The sequence below is a fragment of the Bos indicus x Bos taurus genome, chromosome 5 (assembly GCF_003369695.1).
Source record: "Bos indicus x Bos taurus breed Angus x Brahman F1 hybrid chromosome 5, Bos_hybrid_MaternalHap_v2.0, whole genome shotgun sequence".
Lineage (NCBI taxonomy): Eukaryota > Metazoa > Chordata > Mammalia > Artiodactyla > Bovidae > Bos > Bos indicus x Bos taurus.
This window is the reverse complement of record NC_040080.1, coordinates 70,986,251-71,003,269: the sequence shown is the minus strand read 5'-3', so window position 1 is coordinate 71,003,269 and position 17,019 is coordinate 70,986,251. Positions and strand designations below refer to the sequence as shown.

The following is a 17,019-nucleotide window of genomic DNA, read 5'->3' as shown; positions in this document are numbered from 1 at the left end:
GTATTTTGACTGAGAAATAGTGAAACTCACAAGGTTTCTCTGGGAACTAATAGTTTTAAACTAATCAAAGCAGGAAGAGAAAGATTATAAAGATTATATTCCACATATGAAATTTTCAGTAAGAATCTCAAAGTAAGGCAATTAACTTTTAAGATTCCCTAGCTGGATAAAATGTGTGTATGTGGAAGTAGAGGAGTTAAGAGTAAGGTTAGAGCACACCCTTCTTGCTGGATTGCACCATGGCTGCTGCTGGGGACTTTCTGCAACTTCACCTAGATGACTAGGGCAGGTTGCTGCTTCCCACATAATTTCTAAAGGATCAAAGGCATTTCCTTTCCTTCACCAAAACAGCTGCGGTAGCCCAACTCTCACTCTCTCAGGGTCCACTGAAGTACATCAAACACAGAATTACAAAGCACAGCCGAAATTGGGAAGGCATCTTAGAAGTACAAAACACATGCTTCATTCCAGGTGAACAGCACATTCTCATGTTCTTCACAGAATTAACCTTAAAGGCTCTCCTGCAAACCCTCTCACCTCTTTCCAATCACTCAGGCCAGATTCTCTGAGTTTAACCTTACTTTTCCCACAACCCAAGGCTGAACCCGCCTAGAGTTAGTGGAAAGCTCGTTTCCTCTATGAGCCTGGGGTTCAAGCATGCCTTACGTAAAGCTTTCTCATGGCTCTCTGTCTTCGAGGACCCTGCGCTTTTCCTGCTTTGAAGCCCTCTCTACAGCTTCCCACCCAGATTAACCACCTACATCTCGTTGCCCTCCTCCCCTCATCTTAGAATTTCATGATCTTCTTCTTAAGACCATTTAGCTGTCTCACAAGCTCAGTCTTAAGTGCACTCTGTAGAGACCATCATCTGTGTGATGAGATCACTCCTCCCTTTCTCCCATGCTCCCTCCACACCAAATACACGTATATTCTTTCCAGAGGAAAAGACCCACTGACTGTTTTCAGACAGAATGAAAATGGAACAATTTAACCAGGGCTCATTCATACTGTTTTACCATTTGATCAGCTAGGATAAGAACACTATCAAATCTATTACCACCCGACAGAGATTTTTCTTGAGAACATTTGTCTTAAACTTAGTCTGAAATGAGGAGAATCCTAAGAAAGGAGCAAGCAGGGGAAATAACACAATGCTGCAATGTATCCACTGTGACCAAGGCCAGTATTTTCCACTCTTCTGTGGTCTAAACATACCCCTGAGTTCACTGGGATATGTGACAGCATGTCCCAGTTTCCCTCCATTCAACTGCACAGTCACCTATCAGTCACTGTCCTTAAGTCAAAGCACTACGAATAATATTTAGAGATTCATGAGTACACATATATACAACGTGCAGGTCAACATGTCCTTCCTAAAGCTCTCGCCCCTTTAACTTCACCTAGTTATCACATGCATATACATTCATCCACACACAGTAGCAGCTCCAGGCAACTTAATGAAAAAGAGACAAATTAAGTAGGTAATAAACTTTGTATGGGGCTTCCCTGGTGGCTCAGACAGTAAAGAATCTGCCCACAATGCAGGAGACCTGGGTTCGATCCCTGGGTTGGGAAGACTGCCTGGAGAAGGGAATGGCTACCTTCTCCAGTATCCTTGCCCGGAGAATCCCATGGACAGAGGAGCCTAGCGGGCTATAGTCCATGGGGTCACAAAGAGTCTGACACTACTGAGCAACTAACACTTTCACTTTCATATTTTGTACAGGGCTTCCTGGTGGCTCCGTGGTAAAGAATTTGCCTGCCAATGCAGGGGACATGAGTTCAACCCCTGGATTGGAAAGATCCCCTGGAGAAGGAAATGGCAACCCACTCCAGTATTCTTGCCTAGGAAATCTCATGGACAGAGGAGCTTGGTGGGTTACAGTCCATGAGGTCATAAACAGTTGGACACGATTTAGCAACTAGTCAATAACAACAACAAATACCCTGAATAACAAATAGTAAATTTAGGGACCTGGTCACTCCCAGCAATAACATAAAAAGGGTTTAGCTAATACAATTAAAGATCCTTAAACAAGCAGTAATTAAGGGGGAAGCAGGATTTTGGGGGTATAGTCCAACTGATGTCACTGAGAACAAATATGGTTTCTCAAAACACATTTTGAATACTAAACTAGATGTTGGCAATATTATAAGTCAATTCTTATGCCTCTCAAATCCTTATTTGAGGTTTTTGAACTCTATTGGATAAAGAACATTTTTACTTCCTTTGAAGAACTTTAGGTCGTGTCAGGGTAGTCTACTGTAGTTCGTCCTCATTCACTCATTCTTTCAGTCATCAGGCATTTATACCACCTACTAAATGTAAGTACTAACATGAAGGACACTGGATATCTAAGTAAGGAAGTAAGGAAAGGCACTAGTAAATAGATATTTACTAGCCTCAGGCACTTTAAATATGCCTCCCTCAGTTCCTACCACTACTGAGTACCTGTCACTCCCTCAGTTTCTAATTTATGTTCCTTCCAATGCCACCTTGCTACTAAACCCAAAACTCTTCGTGCAGGAACTGTACTTAAAATCATTAAAATTTTAGTGATTTTAATAAATTCTGTGGCTAAAATCACTAGGTCCACTCAAAGTATTTGACATATACCAGGTAAGTCTGATAAGTTAATTTGGGTCATAGGAAGACAGAGGGTCAGATGTGTCTCACTGCTAAATTCAGTGCTGCCACCCATTTTCTCTTCTTGGCACATTGCACGAAACAAAAACAATTTCTAGGACAGGAATATTCAAGGCTGATCACCATGAATCTGATCAAGGACTGGAATGTGTGGATAATTCTAAAAACTGGAGGTGAAAAAAAAGCTGAAAACTGTTCGACACTTCTGATTCACTCCCTAAGAGCCACAGAGGAAATAGCACCCCTCTGTGAACATTTATTTCATTGTCACAGACAGAACTGACTGGTGGTCTCAAGGCTACAGAAAAATATATAGAAACTCCTCCTTACTAAAGTGTTTTGAGCTCCTGGGCTGAATTCTTAGTGCTGAAAAACTAGTAGATGATTATTTGCATCATAAAAGGATGTTTTTATTCTATTATTTTTGCAGCTTCCTTCCCAGAACAGAAATTTTAATGATTTTAAATTTCTTCATTTTTAAATGACTTCAATTATCTTTCATTTCATTTTCCAGTATAGAAGCTGACACAGAGTCCTTTTGGTTCCTGAAATGCCTCTGGGATTAGCCCTTTTATTCTATTCTCCCTTGCACTAACCAGTTCTGATTACCTCATACCAGGATATAGCCTTTGAAACCTGGGCTCCTTGTTGATAACTTCACTTTACACCAATCTACTCTGTAGAATGCTGGTTTACTTCAGGGGCAAGAAGCCTTACTACAGCACAGCAGAATCATCTGGGGGTTCCCCTCAAAAGTTCCCATCTGCTCCTCACCACGCCTCTCTCTACTGCCTCCTACCCCAAATCACCGCCACACTGAACTCTGTCAGTGAGCTCACTCTCTACCGCAGGAGGACCAGGTGGAGGAGAGAGCCAAAAGGCCAACACTAATTTTCCCTAGTTCCTTTTTTCATAGAACCTTCTGTTTTTCTCCTTTCCCCAGCACATGACCTCTGCCACTCCTAGGTAGATAACACCGCCTCTGACACCAGCAATACCTTTAATAACCACAGAAACACATACTCTCTTTAGACAAAATAATCAAACCCACCAAGTGTAAGCGTGCATCTCAGAAAACTACACATACAGTGCTTTCACAGAATTCTCCGTACCAACCTTATGTCTTCCACGAAAAACATTTGCAGTAGCTCCTTGGCCTAAAATATCAGATAAAAGCCACAGATGATTAGAAGTGCTCTGCATCTCGGCGTGCTCAGGCGATCCTCCTGTTATACTAAGAGAAAAGAAAAAAAAATTGCATGCTTGTTTTAAGGGAATAATACATTTAAGAAACAAATGTTAGCTACTTTTATTCTCAAGAAAGAGCACCTATAATTTACTGCTAAATTGAAGTGTACAAACAGTCCAATAAAAATCTAACTTTCCAGCAATAGTAAAGACTAAAATGCTGTGTGGGCTCTGAAAAAGCTTTAACTAATGACATCTTATATATTCAGTTTAATTCACAGGGCTGAAAAAAATATTTATTTCCTTCTAATTTTTTCTCTGTCAATGAAAGTGATAATTTACCTCCTTAAAATGTTTTGAGAGATTAATCACTGATGCATCATATTTTAAAGTGTTTTAAATAAAATAAGGTAAAATACAACAAAAATATAGAAAAAAAAAACTTTGTTTCTTTCAGGTGCAAGGCAACACTAACGAAAACAATTGTCGCCATTACATAACCTTTCCTAATTTAAAATTTCCTCAACCCAGAGCCTGACAACCAGGATTCAAAAGAGACCTTTCAGCCACAAATTCTGAAATTAACTTAAGGATAGTTTTTCCAACCTCCAAATATATAAATAAACACATACTTAGTGTATATTAACAAGTCTTTAAAAATAAGCAGGGGAGACTATGCATGTTTAGAGGCAAGAAACATATGGAAAAATCTCTGTACCTTTTGCTCAATTTTGCAGTGAACTTAAAACTGCTCTAAAAAAATAAAGTCTTTAAAAAAAAACAAACAATACCCCTACCCTTGTCCTTCAATATTCTAAAACTGTGTATCTATAAGGATATTGTAAATATTTGTGCTCCATGATGGGAGTAAAAATGAGGTATGCTAAATAGCATAAACACTTGTTCCACCATGCCAATCTAAACCTGATGTAGTGTCACATTTAATCTTAACATCCTTTCACAGTTAAGTCAGAAATAGATATTCTGGAATGAATTAATGAATGCCAATATTCCAAGTAGGGTTAAGAACACAAAGAATGGACAAGGTCCAAACTTCAACAATCTTTGTATATTAAGATATATGAATATAATTTTACCCCCAACTAATTCAGATAAATAATTTTATATACAGTAATTTATGGGAAATAAGCAGTAAAAATAAGATTCTGTTTTCAAAATATGAAATACACATATATCAGCTACTGATATAATAAAATTGTCAAATATCTTTTCAATAATATCTTCAAGTATTTCTCAAGAATGAAAAGCTTCCCTAATTAATGTAACTTTGCTGCTTGAGCTAACTATAACTGACAAATAATATCATTAGGTACCTATGTACATCTAATGGGTAATATAAAACACATTGATCAGCTAAGATATGAGGCTCTCTAATATGCAGATGGAGAAGGCAAAGGCACCCCACTCCAGTACTCTTGCCTGGAAAATCCCATGGACAGAGGAGCCTGGTGGGCTGCAGTCCATGGGGTCGCTACAAGTCGGACACGATTGAGCGACTTCACTTTCACTTTTCACTTTCATGCATTGGAGGAGGAAATGGTAACCCACTCCAGAATTCTTGCCTGGAGAATTCCAAGGATGGGGGAGCCTGCTGGGCTGCCGTCTATGGGGTCGCACAGAGTAGGACACGACTGAAGCAACTTAGCAGTAGCAGCAGCAGCATATGCAGATATTAAGCTACGGTGTCACAATGATTGGGGAAATGCCTTTTCAAACTATCTACCAATTATCCCACAACAACAGCATGCTAAAACATGACTCAGCACACCTAGAAGATGCTTGCTATATAAATCTTTCCAAAAATTTGACACAACATAAGCAGGCACTCAACAAGTACGGATTGGCGATCCTGCCTTAAGTCTACTTCCTTATACCGTCCAAATTGAAAGTTACCATTTGTCCATAGATGAAAACCGGCTTGGTGACGCCGCATATGGACAAAGTTCCAGGATTTCCAAACTCTACCACTAAGTGAATCATTTATTAAACATAACATTCAGCGTTCTACAGCGAAAAAAGCCGGCCTTCGGTTACGCACACAATTATTGGGGAGAACTTGTTTTGAGGACACCTATTGAAAACACCCGGGAAACGGGCTGGAAAATACACTCGTAAGCCATTTCCCAAAGGAAACGTTTGGGAATTTGCATTACATGTATGTTCATTAAAAACGTTTTCGGCTTCTAGCTTCCGGTGAGCCAACCCCTGCTGTTTTCATTAAAACCCTAATGACATGTCTTTTTAATCGTCTGAAAAATCAAACGATCGCGTTCACGCTCGGAAAGACAGGAGAAAGCAGCCAGTCTAACTCCAAGGGAAAGGGGCATCAATGCCCGCCTGCCCGGGCGGCCAGGGCCCAACCCCAGTAACGGATACATCCTCTTTCTCGGTGCCCAACGACACCAGACCCGTGAGGGCCCGGGTCAAAGGGCCGGCCATGGGGCGAAGAGTCCAGACGCAGCGGACCGGCCCGCGAGACCATTCCGGCCGGCTTCGCACGCCCCGGCCACCCTGGAGGCGGTGTCCGCCCAGTCAGGGTCGGGGAGGGCTCGGCCTCGGGTCCCGCTAGGCTCCTCGGGTCGCCCGCCCCGCCTCCGCCCTGACTCAGCACACCAGTTTCCCACGGGGGCGGGATTGCTTCTCGCGGGCCATGCCTGGCTCCGCAGCCCGTGCCCCACGCGTCTGCAACCCCTCCGCCCGAGCCGTCCCGGCTTACCTTGCCCGGTCTCCGCCGCTCTACCGCCAGCGGGCTCCCGCGGCCTCCCTGCGCCTCAGGCCACTTCCGGCTTCGCAAGCCCTGGACAGAGGCCACGTGACCGACGGCCGGCGCGCGGGTGCGCGTGCGCACTCCCGCCGGATCGGCCTGGGCCTCAGCCTCCGCTGCCAAGGCTGCCCGCACGGCTGGCTCCGCGATTTTCTGTGACGAGGATCCAGGAGGCTGGGTGGGTGTCTGAGTCCGACCCAGTCCACATCCACCGCCTGTCTCCCGCTTACTCTGAGGGTAAAGCCGGAGAGCTCTGCGCAGTGAGCGCAAGAATTCAGATTCCCACGCGGCAAATTCCGCCGCGTCCCCCAGTGCAGTGATAGTGGGGCAGACAGATAGGGACCGATGATTACAAACATATAATAATCACAACTATGCCGAATACTGACACGTGCGGGGCCATCGCTGCAGGGATAGATTCGTACGTAAAGAAGACCACGTTGGCTGCAGGGGAGCCAGATTATCGAATGTAAACAAGCTCATTTAATTCCATCTTCTTAGATTGTATTTTGGGCTTCCCGGCTTCCCTGGTGGCTCAGAGGTTAAAGCGTCTGTCTCCAACGCTGGAGACCCGGGTTCGATCCCTGGGTCGGGAAGATCCCCTGGCGAAGGAAATGGTAACCCACTCCAGTATTCTTGCCTGGAGAATCCCATGGACGGAGAAGCCTGGTAGGCTACAGTCCACGGGGTCACAAAGAGTCGGACACGACTGAGCGACTTCACTCACTTTTGGGCTTCCCTGGTGGCCCAGACGGTAAAGTGTCTGCCTGCAACGCGGAAGACCCAGGTTCGATCCCTGGATCAGGAAGATATCCTAGAGAAGGAAATGGCAACCCACTCCAGTACTCTTGCTTTGGAAAATGACAATAGTGGAGAATCTAGGGACTAAAATCAGGTGCCCTGCAATATTTGTGCCGCTGAGAGTTCAAGCAGCTATTCCCTAGAGATCCCTCTGGCCCACTGACAGCACTGCAACCTTTCTCAGCACTAGAGGCTCAAGAGACTTTTGCTGCTGAGGGATAAATTCCGGAGGGAAGGAGGAGGAAGGCGGGAGTCCTTTCCAGGTGAGAACTACAGGTGCCAGGAGTGAAAGAAGGAAACTGTGGCAGAGTGGTTTAAGAGCAGAGGCCTTTGAATGGAGCTGACCTGGATTGCAGTCCCAGCGCTTTTTGCTAATGACGACGTGCTGCGGTTCATGGGGTTGCAGAGTCGGACACGACTGAGCGACTGAACTGGCTTTAGACAATTTGTTTTTTAACCTAAGCCTGTTTTTTAGGGCTTCCCTGGTAGCTCAGAAGGTAAAGAATCTGCCTGCAATGAGATAGACCTGGGTTCGATCCCTGGGTGGCGAAGACCCCCTGGAGAAGGAAATGGCACCACACTCCAGTATTCTTGGCTGGGAAAATCCCATGGACAGAAGAACCTGTCTGGCTACAGTCCATGGAGTCACAGAGACTCAGCAACTAATACTTAAGTCCTTAAGCGTGTTTTTATCATATATCATAGGTACAAAACGGAGAAAACAAAATCCACTATAATGTTACAAAGGAATTTACATTATTAAACTTTTAAACAATGTTTAATGATGGAATCATTCTAACAACGGTCTATTCACTGCTTACAATTCCCACTAATTTTAGTTCACCCCTATCTAAATGCCAAGGAGAAGGCCTTGAGTCCAAGTTCCTTATAACAGTATAACCTACATCTCAAAGTTGAATGGGAGAAAATGTGATTAGCTGAAGGCCTTGATTCAAAATGTTTACTGCATAGAGGAACACTGAAATACTTTTTCTGGAAGATCAAGCTGTTTGTGAAGCATTTAACGTTAGTATTTAAGATTTAAATAAACTGTTAGGCCCGAAACTATACCAGGCCTCATAAAACTTGTAGTTCCATAGTTAAGACATACAAATCCCTGTCTTCTTGCCTCAGTGAGGCTTTGTTAAGGTGAGATTCACCCTTGAGACAATTACTGGGGTGTTTGCTTTTGGAGACTATTATACAATACAGGTAAGGCAATTTATGATGAAAGTTTCCTAATTGCTATGGCACCCCCTAAGTGAAGTGCTCTAGACAACTTCAAGGAAGCAAAGTGTGAATTATTACACATGATTAGATACCATGATGGAGAAGGCAATGGCACCCCACTCCAGTACTCTTGCCTGGAGTCCCATGGACAGAGGAGCCTGGTAGGCTGCAGTCCATGGAGTCGCTAGGAGTCCGACAGGACTGAGCGACTTCACTTTCACTTTCATGCATTGGAGAAGGAAATGGCAACCCACTCCAGTGTTCTTGCTTGGAGAATCCCAGGGACGGAGGAGCCTGGTTGGGAGGCTGTCTCTGGGGTCGCATGGAGTCGGACACGACTGGAGTGACTTAGCAGCAGTAGCAGCAGCAGGTACCATGAAGTTTTAATCTCTATTATAGATTCTTAATGCCCGTTTTGATTTCTCTTAGCTCTGAACACTTGTGAATCTTTTGAAGGGCTTTAAAGAGCCAGGAAGGAAGAAGGAGGGGTCACCTTTACATATATGGAATAAACAGTGCAGTAACAATGGCTACTCGAGGCTTGCCAGGTGGCTCAGTGGTAAACAATCTGCCTGCCAAACAGGAGACTTGGATTCAATCCCTAGGTCAGGAAGATCCTCTGGAAAAGGAAAGGAAAGTCCAGTATTCTTGCCTGGAATATCCCATGGACAGAGAAAACCCAGCAGGTTACAAGAGAGTATATAAAATAGCATGGGGTCACAAAAGAGTCAGACACCACCTAGTGACTAAACAATAGTTCTTATCAATAAGCAGATGCTGCAGTAAGCTTTTTTCATGTTTAACTTACTGAATTTTTAGTTATAAAGTAGTTACCATTATTTCCCTCATTTTACAGATGGGTAAACTGGGGCAGAGAGAACTTATCAAAGGTTTTAAAACCAATTACTGGCATAACTGCTATCTGAACCTACTCAATCTGGATCCCAAGCCTGTCTAAGCTCTTAACTACTATGCTATGCAATTCAGTATACTCTGAACAATCAGTTCAAAGATCATTGCAACATACACAATGATCTCTCCCACTGTACAGGGGAACTTGTCAAAGGAACAATAGCTCTCACTCATCTATTTTTAAAATCATTTTTGTTGAAGTACAGTCATCCCTTAGTATCCACAGGGGATTGGCTCCAGGACCTGCAGATAGCAAAATCCTTGGATGCTCATTTCGTATATAAAATAGCATAGTATTTGCATGTAATCCATGCACATCCTCCCACATACTTTAAATGATCTCTAGCTTACAATACCTAATACAATGTAAATGCTATATAAATAGTTCTCAAGTACAGCAAATTCAAGTTTTGATTTTTCAAACCTTCTGGAAATTGTTTTTTCCAAGTATTTTTGACCTAAGGTTGGTTGAATCCATGGATGTGGAACCTGCACATACAGAGGGCTGACTGTATAATATACATCTCATTGATCCATTTTTACAATTAACTGTCAAGTTTTGATTTTTCAAACCTTCTGGAAATTGTTTTTTCCAAGTATTTTTGACCTAAGGTTGGTTGAATCCATGATGTGGAACCTGCACATACAGAGGGCTGACTGTATAATATACATCTCATTGATCTATTTTTACAATTAACTGTTAACTTAGTTTAGCACCTTTATTCTATGTTAGGAAAATGCTTAAAATCGTTTCTGGAATTAACCCCAGGAGAATATTTATGTAAAATTAAGGATACAATTTTAGGGAATTTAGAAGACCACTGAAGCCCATCCATGAAACCTCTAGGGACCACATGGGCCAAAGGTTAGAAAAAACCCTTAACCACCCTAAAACCTTACTTGGGAGTTTGGAATTTAAACTTAAATGATGACTATAGTAATTCTGCTGCTCAGTTTTGTCCATTCTTTCTTAATTTTCCAATAGTGCTACTGGTCTCATCGTCTTGGTTTCTTGCATGAAAGTGAAAGCATTAATCACTCAGTTGTGTCCGACTCCTTGCAGCCCCATGGATTGTAGCCTGCCACGCTCCTCTGTCCATGGAATTCTCCAGGCAAGAATACTAGAGTGGGTAGCAGTTCCCTTCTCCAGGGGATCTTTCCGACCCAGGGATTGAACCCAGGTCTCCCGAACTGCAGGCAGACTCATTACTGTCTGAGCCACCAGGGAAGGTTTCTTGCATAGTTATGAATACAAACGGGGGAAGGCAGGGGAACTAAACCGGCAGCTACTACTTGTAAGCATTATAAACACAAAGGTATATTGTGACCTAAGTAAATCCGGTTAAGATGGAAAATATTAGATTTTTAATTCTGTCAACATATGCATACAGGCTTTTTGTAGTGCATTTGAAAAAAGATTCTAAATTGCTTAATAGAACAAAGTAGGATATACTCTTTTAGGAGCATAATTAAATCATCCAAACACTCATACAGTATGTGCAGTCCCTTAAATGGAAAATCAAGGAGAGATGAAAAAATAAGGCTCAAGTATTTAAAATAATTCCAAAAGACTCGATATATTTCACTACATAAAATTTATTTGCTTTTTTTTTTAATAAAAAATGTATAACACCAGCACCTACTCTTTAATCAGTTAATTTATGAAACCATTCTGTTTTGTAGAATACACATTGGCATTGAAACAGTTTAAGGAAATGTAATAGCTATCTACAAAAAAGTTAATTTTGATTTTATTCCCCCCACTTTTTTATGAGTCTGCACACATAAATGAAAGTTTATGAGTCTGCACACATAAAACAAAAATTTAAATTTTCAAACATTTTATATTCAGTAATGAAAAAGAAGTACACTGTTTTCTTGCTATGGTCTTTATAAAGGACTTAAAAGTTTCAAGTTAAAAAAAAAAAAGGTACTAGGATAACTCTGCTGTATCTTACAACAGCACTTTTATATAGAACGATTTAATCGGCATGCAACTTCTCTATGTTGTCACATACCTGTAATTTAGGGGAAATTACACCCATTTTAGAGAAAAAAAATCCCAAAACATATACTGCAATAAGCTCAAAGCAATGTTAAAAAGACCAGTGTGAACAGCACACAAAAAATTGTTTATTTATAAATTATTAACTGGAATTCTTGATCATGAAGTAGGCACGGGGAGATCTAGTCCTCAGGGCTTTGCTCTCTGGAAGAACACCTGTAAATAAGGTATTAGTTCATTTAGTACTGATGTCAGATGATTATCACCTTTTACCTGAAGAAGGGCTCCATGTTACTGGGTGCTAGTCACTATTCTAAAACATTTCATATACTCCATAAATCACACATAATACAAGCCAAAAACTGTCTCTTCTGGACAACTTGGTAAGTCTAGAGATAACTAATGTTGCCATTACTCAATTGGGAAACTAGTGAAAATATGGTGCTCCCTCCAGTGCTATGAGAGTCAAGCAGTGAGAGGGGAACATGCTCTTGACAATGGTTTGCTGACTGGCACTACTGTCAAAGTTAATGGGAGGAAATTAAATTCTGAGGAAGAAACAAACAAGTCAAAGCTAAAGACAGCAGGTGTTATCCCTTGACTATTTATTTGATTATAAAAAAGTACTTCCAATTTAACATCTAAGACTATGAATATGTAGGCTAGAGGCTGTGCTAAGCACTGGCTCAATATTACTCCCATCCATAGTTGGGTTCATGTTAAGTAAGCACCAGAAAGTAAATAGAAGGCAGTAAACTCATTATGGATAAGGACCACATTCGTCATTGTATCTGTAACACCTAGTAGATCAGACATTCACATAATAATTATTAACTATCTATTGACTAAGTGGAGAGAAAAGAATCATCACTATATAAACAAAACATAGAGGCCACGATTAAGGTTAGCCTTGAAGAATGGGTAGAATTCCTAAAGGGAAAGAGTGCTAATAAGGCAGAATATCTGAAGAACAGCAGGAATAGTAAGGGATATTCCTGCAAGAGAAAACAAAAAGGTAGTCTTGAGCTCAGAATCTGAAAAAAAAAAAAAAGGCACCTAAATGCCAAATTAAAGAATTTGTTACTGTTTAGTCAACAATTAAGCCTATGAAGATCATGAAGAAGAGGAATGAATTTCAGAAAACTTTTCAATGTTTTCAAATGGATCAACCTGGATAGAACAAGGGAAGGGAAACCAGAGTGAGAGAACAGAAGCCGACACCAGAGTGGCAGCACGGGAGACAGAAAACAAGTGAGACAGTGAGGAGCAAACAATCGGGAAGATCTAAGGATTAATCAGACAGGAACAGAGGAGGCTCAAAAGAAGGAACTTCATTTTTTTTCCAACTAGAAGAATAATGCCATAGAGAAGCTGCGCTTGGGAGGAAGACTATAAATGCTGTTGGGATGAATATACTTGGAGCACAAGCCTCCTACAGTGTACCTAGACCTGCTGGAACAGATACCTCTAACAGAGTTACAATTTATTTTTAGTCCTTTAATCCAGTGTGATGATCAGTTACTTAACAGAAGTTACTTCCACAGGTACTTTTATGGGGAACTGGGAAAGGGGAGGGTTCCCAATGATAAACAGTAACTCTCTTCTCACAAACTCTTTGGTCAGTTTAAGCTGACAAACTATTACTAGGGGAAAAATTGGCAAGGGAAGATGGTAGAACCAAAGTTGAAGGGTAGCACACTTATTTATCAGTGAAGTCCCTTGACTTGAATGCCTTTGGCAAAAGGACCAGGGAGCCATTAAGTAACTTATCACTAAGAAATTCAGCACGTGCTTTACCTTGAAATTTGTTGAAAATAATTAATAAAGTAAAGAACAGTTCCTCAAGCTGTCACACTATAACTTTAATTCCAGACCATGAGCTCCCTGTGGGCAGAGAAAGTCACTCATACCGGTATGTGCAGCAGTTAGGACAGTATGTGTTACATAACAAGGCAGTCACAGAGTGCTGACTGAGTGACTAGCTGTGTGAGGGCAAGAAAGCTGTTTCATGGATTTAACTGTAGAAATGAATACCAAATAAATACTTGGAGGTTGGTTTGGTTAATTCAATGGTTTTATGACTATAAAAAGAGCCTTCATGGCCAAATCTGAGGATTCTACTTTTTGTCCATTTTGCAAATTTGAAAGTTTCAAGATAGGATATAACCAAGTAACACATACTTCTGTTTCTTTATTTTTAGTTCCTTACTTTCAACTCAACATGGGTAGCTGTTCTTAAATATTACTTGCTCTCTCAATTCTCTAGTTCCTATTTAGTTACATCACAAAACTGTAAAAGGAAATGACATTTTCGTATCAACATGGTCAGGCATATACAATTCAGTGTGCTTATCTTACTCTAACCTTTTGTAGGAGCTCAGCTGAAAGGGCCTTCACATTAAAACTGAAATGTAGTAATAGTTTTTAATTGTGGATTCTTAGAAGCAGATTTTAGAGCAAAGAGATTCCCAAATATGTAACTATGTAACTGTTGGTCAAACTACAGTATGATACAGTATGCTGTAGTATGTATTGACTCTGAAATATCACCTAATTGTATGAAAATATGTAAGTCTTCCAAATACCTACCTTTAAGTAGTTTTTAAAAACTTTAGCATCAGGCTGCTGAAGCGCTTGACAAAACTCCTGAGGGGCCAGGAGGGGAGGAGAGAGAAAAGAATGAGTCATTTGTATTAAATTCATCAAAATTCAAAACCACAATATTCTTTTAAAATTGTGATAATAAAATCATAAAACTGACCATCTTAACCACATATACAGTACAGCACTGTTAACTATATGCACTGTCATGCACCAGATCTCAAGAATTTTTCATCTTGCAAAACTAAAACTCCACACCCATTGAACAAGTCCCCGTTCCCCCTTTCTCCCCAGTCCCCACCCCCGGCCACCAACATTCTACCTTCTGTTTCTAAGAGTTTGACCACTTTAGATACTTCATTTAAGTGGAATAATGCAATATCTGTTTTTGTGATTGGCTTATTTCATTTAGCGTAATGTCCTCACGGTTCATCCATGTTGTAGCATATGACAAAATTTCCCTTTTTGTTTTAAAGGCTGAACCATATCTGTTCTATGTATACACCACATTTGGCTTATCCATTCACCCGTCAACAGACATTCAGGTTGCTTCACATCTCCAGTATTCATATTATAATTTATCAAAATTAACCTGAACAGTTCCTCACCAAAAAGGTTATAAGACATTTTCAAATGTGATACTTTTCAGACAGGCTGTTTTCATGTTGGAGAACATGGATGTTCTGGGGAAGATAGACTTGCCTCAGAAGCATGAGTGGGACAAAAATTACATGGCTATGGCTGTTCTCATCTAGTAAAAGGGTAATTGTGAGGAGCCAGACCAAACGAAAAAGAGAAAATTCTCTTCAATAGAATTGTGCAAGAAGCGCAGTCAGACGGCATATGAGAAAAGGGAAAACTGGGAATCATTATCTTTTACAAGCAAATTATTAGATAGAAATATAATAACTTTGCTTCATTTAGTAATCTAGGAAACTATTTGAGCTATTCAAAATTGAGTGGTATATTTCTGTTTCTGATGCATTAAGATCATAAGTAATTAGTAACATCCTGTTTTTATAAAATATTAATTTACTTATGTAACAAATGGTAAATGAGAAAATTAATATCCAAGTTAAAGATATGTTATAAAATTAGAGATCATAAATTCATTGAAAATTAATTTTGTAAGTACTCTTATGTGAGGTCTGTTTTTCATTCAGTTTTTTCAGTGCCTCTTAAAAAACAGCATTATAAAATACTATTGATGAAGAAACAATCCTTAGAATCTACACAAGACATCCTAACTCTAGTTTCAATCGGGATTTTGATACTTCATTAGAACTATGTGCTATTGCACAAGAGGTCTCGATACCTAGATGCTCAGAAAACAACTGAATGCCATCATAAAAATGACTGTGCCGCTCAGCTCAAAATATGATTTCAAATTCACAAGCTAAGCACAGGTGAGCTTGGCCTGTGTAAAGTTAACCACCTGGCACAAACCTTCAGACCATGCGTTCATGTGCCACAGCCCCCGCTGGCAGGCTGGGGGAGCCTATTAGACCACTTTCAGAATGTTTTAAAAAATACTGTTAAAATACATGGGGTTACAAAGCAAACTAATGATAATGAATTATGCTTATGAAATATATTTGTGGCAGATATATTCTGCTATATATCAGAATAATAAGACTTACTGACTTAGATAACAAGGTCTAGTGGCTATTTCAAGATCTCTGGAACAATGTAATGTGATATAAAAATATCTGTGATTGCTATGAGTGACAAAGTCACAGGCAATGTGAATACTACTATGATCTGTCACCCACACAATGGGAGGAAATTAAATTTCTGTTAGATGGAAAAGAAAAAGACATTTTTTCCCCCATTCAATTTCACAGACCCTCTGATGTTTGGACTTTGGCTATCCTATGTGTATTAAGTCAAGGTGAATGTAATAGTTCTGGCTTTCTTTTTTCTTTTAAAGCCTTTTTATTGATTTTGTTACAATTATGATTATGTTTTGGTCTTTTGGCCAAGAGGTATGTGGGATCTTCCTGACCAGGAATGGAACCTGTACCCCCTGCACCAGAAGGTGAAGTCTTAAACACTGGACCACCAGGAACTTCCAGGTTTGGCTTTCTCCAATCAAAATTTAAATTGAATTACAGTGGCTCAGTGGTAAACAATCCACCTGCCAGCAGGAGATGCAGGTTCAATCCCTGGGTTGGGAAGATCCCTTGGAGAAGGAAATGGCAACCCACTCCAGTATTCTTGCCTAGGAAATCCCATGGAGAGAGGAGCCTTGTGGGCTCCAATCCATGGGATCACAAAGAATCAGATATGACTTAGGGACTAAACAACAACTTCTTTAATTAAGATTAAGAGGAAAATCTGCTATGACAGCTCTTACCTGAATTATCTCTGGAGCTACTTGCAAGGAAGGCAGGTATTCCTGTTGAAGATACTGAACACATTCTGGGCCCTGAAAATTAAATTGGAACAATATATGAATACTTTAAATACAATATGGTATTGTGATTAAGAACACAGATTCTAAAGCCAGACTGCTTTGAAGCCTGGCTCTGGCTAACTTCTAGTAACTTGGGTAGGTTACTTAATCTCCCTGAGCCTGTTTCTGAAAAAATGGAGTTATTGTGAGGGTTGGATTAGTTAACAAACGTAAAGCTGCTAGAATAACACTTAGCACTCAGGACACATTAACATTACGCAGTATTATGCAGTGCTAGAGACTAAACAAATATTCTTCTAAATGCAAGAGATCATAAAACCAGAGTCTGACTCACAGGACTGAAAAAGAAAGCAAAGAGAGGTGCTCCCAATCTACCAGAGTGGACTAGAGGCACGCTGGGGGAAGCCTGTGGGTAGTGCCAGGAAAATTAACAT

The 17,019-nt window shown here is 40.6% G+C and overlaps 2 protein-coding genes across 3 annotated transcripts in view; both read right to left on the bottom strand.

Moving 5' to 3' along the window:
* TBK1 (TANK binding kinase 1) overlaps positions 1-6,678 on the bottom strand; it is a 44,096-nt gene extending 37,418 nt beyond the window's left edge. Inside the window, exons 1-2 of the mRNA XM_027542437.1 lie at positions 6,573-6,678; positions 3,764-3,881 (exon numbers count right to left, since the gene is read on the bottom strand). Coding sequence (XP_027398238.1) covers positions 3,764-3,850 — 87 coding nt within the window. The 5' untranslated portion in view covers positions 3,851-3,881; positions 6,573-6,678. The remainder of the gene's footprint in view (positions 1-3,763; positions 3,882-6,572) is intronic.
* A 4,774-nt stretch (positions 6,679-11,452) lies between these two features.
* XPOT (exportin for tRNA) overlaps positions 11,453-17,019 on the bottom strand; it is a 40,589-nt gene continuing 35,022 nt past the window's right edge. Inside the window, exons 22-24 of one of the 2 annotated variants that reach the window (XM_027542435.1) lie at positions 16,526-16,597; positions 14,158-14,214; positions 11,453-11,784 (exon numbers count right to left, since the gene is read on the bottom strand). In XM_027542435.1, coding sequence (XP_027398236.1) covers positions 11,758-11,784; positions 14,158-14,214; positions 16,526-16,597 — 156 coding nt within the window. In that variant the 3' untranslated portion in view covers positions 11,453-11,757. The remainder of the gene's footprint in view (positions 11,785-14,157; positions 14,215-16,525; positions 16,598-17,019) is intronic. The other variant, XM_027542434.1, reaches the window with a different exon arrangement.